At 43.0% G+C, this 9,563-nt stretch overlaps 1 protein-coding gene across 1 annotated transcript; it reads right to left on the bottom strand.

Moving 5' to 3' along the window:
- Positions 1-1,115: 1,115 nt before the first annotated feature.
- On the bottom strand, positions 1,116-3,467 carry LOC120057555 (peripherin-2-like). Its single transcript, XM_039006142.1, has 4 exons — positions 3,318-3,467; positions 1,962-2,392; positions 1,527-1,773; positions 1,116-1,325 (listed from the first exon to the last, which is right to left on the bottom strand). Exons 1-4 carry the CDS (start codon positions 3,465-3,467, stop codon positions 1,116-1,118), a joined length of 1,038 nt encoding a protein of 345 aa, XP_038862070.1.
- Positions 3,468-9,563: the final 6,096 nt, after the last annotated feature.

Below are 9,563 nucleotides of genomic sequence, written 5' to 3'. Positions count from 1 at the left end.
GTATTATCCCTGCGATTAGCAGAGTTGTGAAGGGTGTCAGGACAGAGGACACAGACTCACAGCTTTCATTGCATTACTGACATCAATCATCATCTTCATAATCCTATTCCTCCCACTGACTGACACTTAGAGAGGTGAGGAGGGGTTTAGTGAAAGGCAGAGAAAGAATGAAATGGTAAAGGGAAGCTGGTCAACAACAAAAAAATTACAGACAAAATGACAGAACGCCACAAAGCAATTAAAAATGGTAAACTTTAATAGATTCTCTGTCATAATAGTTCTGTAATACAGTGCTGTGTATGTCATTTTGCTACGTGTTAAGTAGCAGAACATTGAGCAGTGTATTGTTCTACAGTCAGCTTTACATTGCAAGTATTCCTCAAAAAACCTTTTTTATTTGTGTCTTTATCAATTTGATATAGCTCTATCCCTCAGTAATTGGAAATATCTTTACATTGTAAGTGTCAACCATGATATTATTGTGGTATTGACTGTTGAACACTGAAATTGTGAAGTAATTGAACATATCCAACTAATTCATGTCATGACCATGTTACCGCTGGTTTTGTATCTTTTTCTATTTTTCTTTTTCAATTATCTTTCAATGAACCACAGCCAAATTTTCCATCAAGGTGGATTGTGGACCGCAGAAATAATAGTACATGTCAATCGCCGGTTCTAAAAAAAGAAATGTGTTCTTTATTTCTCCTTTGGGGAGTACATGGAATTGACTGAACATCAAATAGCTTCATTAATCATGAAAGGATTATGGAGGGCTTGGGGTGACGTTAATGTGTTTAATGTGTATGTGGTGCGCGCGTGTGTGTGTGTGTGTGCGTGTGTTTGTGGTTAGCGTGGCCATGGGTACCTAAAACTCAGACTGGGACAACTGATACAAAAATATATTTGCCCTCAAGTGACTGAAATAGATTGCAACATTCAAATCACTCATTTGGGGTAAAACATTACAGAAATATATCAGCATTGGAATGGATTGTGATATCAAAGAAATACCAAATGAATTGATCAGTGTCTAGTTAGATTATTTATCACCCAATAAAGTGTCATGTTTGCCCTGTACACCACCCGGTTTGAAACATTTTGATTTCTCCGCATTATTTGGCGGGGGTCTCCCCAGCTTCAGCGTCTTCACTTCCCACCTGGTTCAGCTGAAGAAAAACCAGCACAGGAGTCACGTACTCCATGATCGTCTCCTTCACCCCTTTTTCCAGCAGGTAGCCCTCTGTCTCAATCTCAGTGTTCTCCTGCCCTGCCACCGCCTCCATGGCTGTCTGCAGGTACCGCAGACTTACCAACACTGATGACTGGGGGGAAGGATAGGAGAAGGTAGAAAGGTTATACAGGAGGATGGGCATACTGTATTACTCAACAGCGAGCTACAAGTATAATTGTGGCCACTCACAGGAGTCTGTTCCGGGGACCCTGTTCCGGGGACCCTCTGATTGCCACACAGGACATTATCTCACTTTTAGGTTTTTAGATTGATATATATATCTGCACAGTACCTGGACCAGGAAGATGGACAGCACCGCAGCACCAATAGTGTTCATCAGGCCCATGTAGTAATTGACCAGAGCCTCCCTGCAGCCGCGGATGTAGATGTTGAGCTCCTCGGTCTGGTGCTCGTAGTTGTAGTGGGCTGAGTTGTTGGTGAGGCGGTCCTGGATGCAGGGCCTTGGGGAACTGGGGTTGCAGCAGCTGAAAGGGACCCCATCAAACAGGTAACGCCCGTCCACGTTGCTCTTAACACGGCTAAAGAAGAAGAGATGGGGAAGTATGTAGAGAATAAACAGTCTGCATCATGACTTTGTATCACCTCAACTGCATAATTTCCTATAACCTTAAGGATTTATTTAAATTATAATCTGACATGGGATTATTCCTTTACCAAAGACTGTCAGACTGCTCTCTGTCCTCTAATAGTCTCTGCCAGTACTCACTCCTTCACTTCCTTAGAGCTAAAGTCTAGGTAGCGGTTGCTGATCCACTGGACCTCGAACCAGTCCTTGAAGTCGGTGTTTCCACAGCACTGGAACTCCATCTGCAGGTGGTCAATGGTCTGCTTCTGGAAGCAGCGGCCGGGTGTGTCTGTGTCCTTGTAGAATCGGATGCCGTTCTTCAGGCCGATCTTCAGGGACCACTCCAGATTCCCCTTCATAGCGTAGCTCATGATCACAGTCGACAGCATGAGGAGTGTGAAAAAGAGGGAGACTCCCCAGTAGGGTTGTAGGAAGGTCTTCCAGCGGGGGAAGCGTCCGGCATCCAGGGCATCCTGGCACATACGGCCAGCAAAGTAGTTGATACCCAGAGAGGCCAGACCCACTATCATCAGGGTGTTGGGCACAGCATGAATCTCTGTGTTATCCATTACCTGTAGGCAGAAGAACCTCATGCATCAGTGATACTGCAAACTATACAGTATAAACTGATATGTTAGGCTCTCAACCCATTGATCCCATATTTGAGTAATATTGAATGTGTAGAGGTTGGTAATTTATCTCATACTTTAAAGTGGGAAACATAATTATGTATTTGAGGAAATCAATTAGGTCGTTTTTACTTCTATGCCGAATTTGACATAAAAACTATATTTGCTGCAAAAAGGCTGCATTGAGGGAAGCCTTGACTTCCAGGCCTCGCTCTGAGGTGAAAGCCTTGTAGAGGCTACATTGAGGTTCATTTTGTTTCTATTTATGTATTCAACAAGTGCAATAGTTGATAGTATATTATTCCAAATTCTGAAATCTCAAGAGATAGATGGTAAAGTCTACACCCCGTTGTATATGACAAGTAACATTTGATTTCACTCCGCGTTCTGTAGGTCAGTTAATCTTATCCCTATTCTCAGTTTATCACCCGTATGTTCAGACCAGAGACAATTGCCCCCTGTTGATAATGTCCACACCTAACCCCTTATCAAATATAAATACCTCATCACAATCTCACTCATAAGAGCATTATCAAAGGCTCCTGTATTCTGCATGAGATATTATCGTCAACCCTCCAATGCATTTTATTATGTCATGTCTTGAAGCACTTAAAAATAAATCTTAATTTAAGCTCTAATACACTCGAAGAATGAATTTCCCCCGTTTTCACCCTCATGCTTTTCATGCAGTTTATGACCAGAAGTTCACTAGTATCATTCCATTCTACTGTAGAACTTCACTGAATACAACCCTAAACACCAGAGGAGAAATTTGATTAAGTGAGGCTTCTGGATAAGTAATATGTATTGTACTGCAAGAATCATAGTGGTGTTGTGTACAGTGTAAAGCTGTAGAGCATTGTGGTACCTCTGCCCTCCTGCGGAGCTCGGTCTTGAGGAAGCAGCCCAGGGTGAAAGTCAACGCTCCGGCCAGTGTGGCCATCCAGGAGAGCAGCCACAGCCCCTGGGCCAGCTTCATTCTCTTCTCAAAAGGGAACTTCATCTTCATCAGCACCATGGTGTTAGTGGGAGCCCACGGAGGCTCCGAGGGTCACTGTGAGAATTGGATGAGGAATGTGGTGATGAAGGGATCTGAGGGGAAGAAGGAGAGTGCAGCAACAGACTGCTGGAGCGATCTGAGAAAGGCGGCCTTGAGAAAGGATCGGGTCAAAGGTGAAGAAGAGTAAGTCTGGAAAAACTTCAAACGGAACAGGTAGAATTCTGAACTGGAGATGGAGTATTCTGATGAGTGTTTCTCAAAGGAGAGACAGTAAGATAATTCTTGTTGAAGAAAGGTGGTTTTGTTATCCAAAAGTAAATAAGGAATAATACAACCAAATGGTTTGTGAAAAAAATCTGTGGGGAGAAATAAAAGCCACAAAAAACTTAATTGGTATCTTCTGGATTCATTAGTGGAGGTGTGTTAACGTTTACATGCTTGATCCCCCCAAAAATGTATTAAAGATAGTCCAGATGCCCCTTCAGTCCTGTTCTAGCACCTGTGTGCCCATGCTTAGGTAGGTGAGACACAATGGATTTGGACAATGTTGGACGTCTAGAGAGTCTTAGCACTAATCCTTCACCTATCCTATTAAACGGCCTTTCCAATTGGAATTCAGGCCTCTGTCTGGTCAGCAAAGGTAGCCTCCCTTGAAGCAGGGGTGGGGACATGGATGAGCTCTGACAAACCAAATTGAAGATGACAGGGCGATTGATATAAGCATGGGCACTGATACGTCGGCCACTCCTATAACTCTTCCTAACCTTTCTGAAATGTTAGCATGAAGCTTATGAGAATTGTTTTTTAAACGGTGTATGGCCTTGCTCTCAAGCACTGCAGGTGAACATTTATTCGGGATTGACATCAAATTTGATTTTTTTTAAATTGTTATTGTCACACTGGATAGGGGTGTTGTTTTACAGGGTCAGCCATAGTAGTACGGTGCCCCAGGAGCAAATTAGGCCTTGCTCAAGGGCACGTCGACAGATATTTCATCTTGTAGATTGATATAGTCAAATCTCAAGACCCCAAATCCATATCAGACAGATAATGTAAGGCCAGAAAAGGATTACAGTAAGAACTGGAGTGAAAATGATGTACAAGCATCCTGGTAATAAACTCATCGAGGATATACTGTAGTAGGCTACTCTTTAATTGAATTGAGAAGGCAAGAGTTCCAGGGAGAGAGAGGGAAACGGAGGATTATCCTTTCTGAAGCTCCTAGAACAGGCTCAGCAGGGTGAGTTTAAACTCTAACATGGAAAACCATTGACAGCCTAAAAACCTAAGATCCAGTACATAGAGCACATTGACTTCTCTGTTAACTGGGTGTTTTCTGTGACAGCAACACCCATGTTAAACTGCTATGAAGTGGCTTGCTCTTGACAACTCAGACTGAATCCACCTTGATTCATTGATGTGACACATAAAGGTGGACTGACATGACCTTATGGCAGTATATTAGTGTTAATGAAGCCTTAGAAACAGCATTTGACAAGACAAGCCAACCCTTAAATTAACAGGCCACTAAAATGGCCTGAGAAGTGGGTAGAAATACATATACTCGTATACTACTCATATCTCAGTAAAACTGCTGCACGCCGAGGAGAACCCATAAATCAAAGAGTTTCTCCCCTTTGTGATAACTGACTGACTCTCCTCCCCTCAATCTAACACCGTCGCCGACGATCAAACACAACAGTGTAACGTGTTCGACTGAATTATTTATACTCGACTTTGTGTGTCATTATTTGTTTTAACTCATGTTAAATTAGTACATTATAGATGACTATATTTATTGACAACATTCAGACACATGTGCAGTACACAACACGAGGATAACAAACACAGACAGTAGTAGTTCTACACAGCTCTGTAATATCGTGCATGGTTAATGAAGTTCAACCTGGGGATGTAGAACAGGGAGACATATGGTGAAAGCAACAGCTATTTCTAAATAATAAATATGTAATATATACAAACATTATTGTACGTAATCTATATAGTGGAACTCTATCACAAACTACTGGTCCTGCAATACACCATTAAGGATAGAGGTATGGATTGGAGGGGGAGGCAGAAGGAGGCATGGCAGTACAGTCATCACAACACACTGTGCTTTCATTACGTTTTGACACGTGACACACTGACTATGATTTTGGTTCAAAATATCAATATATATTCCCGACACACCCTCTCTCTATATGCCCCTTCCGATCCATCTCAATACACTGAGTGTACAAAACATTATGAACACCTGCTCTTTCCTTGACTGACTAGGTGAATCCAGGTGAAAGCTATGATCCCTTGTTAATGCAACTTGTTAAATCCACTACAATCAGTGTAGATGAAGGGGAGGAGACAGGTTAAAGAAGGATTTTAAGCCTTGAGACAATTGAGACATGGATTGTGTATGGGTGCCATTCAGAAGGTGAATGAGCAAGACAAAAGATTTAAGTGTCTTTGAACAGGGTGTGGTAGTAGATGCCAGGCGCACCAGTTTGAGTGTGTCAAGAACTGCAACATTACTGGGGTTTTCACGCTCAACAGTTTCCTGTGTGTATCAAGAATGATCCACCACCCAAAGGACATCCAGCTAACTTGGCACAACTGTGGGAAGCATTGGAGGGCCTTGAGGCCGGTACGTGGACCTTATTAAAGAGCAGTGTGCGGGTTTCTTCATTTTTTCTCATTTTAGTCAACTGTTACCATGCACCTGCAAAAAAAGGTTGCTCAGATGTGCAAGTGCCTTCTGAATTTTGAACATTTGGAGTCAACATGGGCCAGCATCCCTGTGGAACGCTTTCACACCTTGTAAAGTCCATGCCCTGACGAATTGAGGCTGTTTTGAGGGCCAAAGGAGGTGAAACTCAATATTAGTATGGTTTCCTAATGTTTTGTACGCTCAGTGTTTTTTATTATGGTTACCAGAGGAAAATCCCCTACAGGACAAAACTGACATTTCATGTGGCATAACATTGCTTATATCATACATCTCTCAACTGACTGTTGCATGCCTGTGGTGACCACAATGAGAAATGGTGATTCAGATTTACATTTTGTCTTGTGGTTTTTGCCATAATATCAATATGGAGACTACAGCATGTACACAAACATCAATATTAAAATATAAAACATACTGTAGTTTGCATGTACATAAACATCAATATTTTCAAGATAAAACATAGTTTTCATGCAAGAAGAATAAATATGTTTCTTTTTTTTTGTTTTCCCCATGGAAGGAGGAAACTATCTAGCAGTTGGAACCATTCACACCAGAGCACACAGATCCATCGGCAAAATTCATAAAAACGTATCAAATGGTTCTGTTTTCATTTTATCTCCATCAATTAAAACCTGACTTAAAATATATTGTTTCCCATCCACAGTGACGATCCAACGGACACTATTTATACTGTATGTTATTAAATATTTGACTATACACTGTAGAGATTAGACCTGGTATTATTTCTATATCTGCAGGTGAATTAACTTATGAGGATAAACAAAGTCTATCAGCATGTCTTACATCTTACCTAAGGACCTAAATTCTATGAAACACTCCTCTTCTTATCTAACATGCACTGAGGGAAAAACACAAACCATTATAATGAATTATGCACAAGAGGTTCTGAAAGGATCTATTATTATATAATCCAGAGACAAGGGTGGGATTCGGCTGTGGTCTGCTATGATGAGACAGGAGTGAAGCCTAGGACAGGGTTTCCCAGAGTGAGGGAACAGGGAAAATCAAAGCCACATGCTTTTTGTTTGATGTTACCTCTGGAGGACATCAAAGCCAAATCCCTGCATACTGGAAAAAAAGACCTCAGGACATGTCTTTGATTATGAATCGAGAAAAATATCACAAATATTAAAATGTGGAGCTGAGGATCTCCAACTTGGGCCGCTTGCCATTACAGCTCTTAGCAGGCGTTAATTACTTAATATCTTCAAAAAGAGGAAAACACTATGTTTGAAACAGTTTCTTTATCTTACTTGTTTTTAATGATGAATACTCTTTGGGGCCCTGTTATTTACCCCTGAAAACGTTTTAAATCAGATGAAAATTTAAATAATTATAATTAAAAGTATTATTATTCAAGTGGTCAATTCTGTTGCTTTATGTTCAAAATACAACATACTCAAACGTGAATTATGAATATCAAATGTTATCAAAATCATGCTTACTTCAGTAACCACCAACCCAGTCGACACCTGTCCACATCTGTGTCTCTGTGAAGAGATCAGGTGTCACAGCTGTGTTCTCTCCCCATTTAGCACTTCATCCGGCACCCCTCCAGTCCAGCCCCGCCCCTCCTCCACACTGGGCTGCAGCTGGCAGATGAAGTGGTTGAGCATATTTTGGGCCGACTGCAGGTTGTCCAAACTGCTGCCAGGATCTACCTCCCTGACATCCACACCCATGTCCTCGCTCCTTGTCCTCCAGTTACGGATGATCTCATCTTCTGAGTCGTCCATGGTACCGTCCTCTGGTTGGTGGAGGTCCATCATGGCCTCTGTGCCCTTCAGCTGGCCATGCTGCTCCTCCTGCCTGTTCTTCTGTCTCCTGGAGGAGGGAATCTCATCCAGACTGGCTGACAGGATGCGGATGGGAGAGCCCAGTTTGCGGCTCGCAGTGACCCTGTACCCGTCCTCCTCTGTTGGGCCATAAGCTGAGTTCTTGAAGCTGGTGGTGAGGGTGACATCATCCATGGGGGCTGGTAAGGTCTCAGAGTGAATGGTGACATGGAGATGGGGGATCTGTAGGGAGGGGGGAGGGTGTTGTCTGACAATCTCCTCACCCCCTGACTCACTCTCTGTGTCTCCCTCTCCCTGTCCTGCCCAGCAAATACGCTCCTGTCTCCACGGTTGAAACGCTGTGCCACCATGATGACCTCCCGCTGACCTCAGAACGCATTTTGGAGCCTCATCCCCCATCTCTGACCAATCAGATTCCTCCTCTTCTGGCAATGTTCCCAGCGATAGGTCTTCCCCTTTGGTGGTGACCTTTCCATAATGATGACTATCCATGAATTGGACTGGAGGGGGGGCAACAGGGAGAAGGAATTGATTGACAGAATCATCTGGGTGGAAATGTTTGTCGAGGGCTTCCTGTAGCAAGGATGTTACCTAAGGAATGAAAATAGACGACACAGAACAGAATACAGTTATGTTGCTATGACAATGAATGATGAACAACAGTACATCAAGAAAAAAGCTGAGTCAAGACTAAAAGACAACTCATAGCTTTATAACAATGGGCTTCAGAAAGAATGGGCTATGTAAAACAGCATTTACTAACTACACGCAGCTCAAAGCAAAAACAATGGTTTCTATTGGTGGTTTCACTCTGAACTAAAATGGGTTTGATGAATAAACAAAAGGTCAAACTAATGGGAGACGTGGGTGGTGGAAGGAAGGAGACATTCTATACAAAGAGGAACATACACTACATGACCAAAAGTATGTGGACACCTGCTCGTCTAACATCTCATTTCAAAATCATGGACATTAATGTGGAGTTGGTCCCCCGTTTGCTGCTATGACAGCCTCCACTCTTCTGGGAAGGCTTTCCACTAGATGTTGGAACATTGCTGTGGGGACCTGCTTCCATTCAGCCACAAGAGTATTAGTGAGGTTGGGTACTGATGTTGGGCGATTAGGCCTGGCTCGCAGTCGGCGTTCCAATTCATCCCAAAGGTGTTCAATTCGGTTGAGGTCAGGGCTCTGTGCATGCCAGTCAAGTTCTTCCACACCGATCTCGACAAACCATTTCTGTATGAACCTCGCTTTGTGCACGGGGGAATTGTCATGCTAAAACAGGAAAGGGCCTTACCCAAACTGTCGCCACAAAGTTGGAAGCACAGAATCGTCTAGAATGTCATTGTATGCTGTAGCTTTAAGATTTCCCTTTACTGGAATTCAGCACTTCGTCTGGCACCCCTCCAGTCCAGCCCCTCCCCCACACTGGGCTGCAGCTGGCAGATTAAGTGGTTGAGCATATTTTGGGCCAACTGCAGGTTGTCCAACCTGCTGCCAGGATCTACCTCCCTGACATCCACACCCATGTCCTCGCTCCTTGTCCTCCAGTTACGGATGATCTCATCTTCT

Source organism: Salvelinus namaycush, chromosome 12 (genome assembly GCF_016432855.1).
Source record: "Salvelinus namaycush isolate Seneca chromosome 12, SaNama_1.0, whole genome shotgun sequence".
NCBI lineage: Eukaryota > Metazoa > Chordata > Actinopteri > Salmoniformes > Salmonidae > Salvelinus > Salvelinus namaycush.
This window is presented reverse-complemented; position numbering and strand designations above follow the sequence as displayed.

Coding starts and splice junctions, on each gene's coding strand:
- LOC120057555 (XM_039006142.1), bottom strand. CDS start 3,467: ATGGTGCTGATGAAGATGAAGTTCCCTTTTGAGAAGAGAATGAAGCTG. Junction 1,774..1,961: donor AGCTCTAAGGAAGTGAAGGA/GTGAGTACTGGC, acceptor CTTCTTCTTTAG/CCGTGTTAAGAGCAACGTGG. Junction 1,326..1,526: donor TGTCCATCTTCCTGGTCCAG/GTACTGTGCAGA, acceptor CCTTCCCCCCAG/TCATCAGTGTTGGTAAGTCT.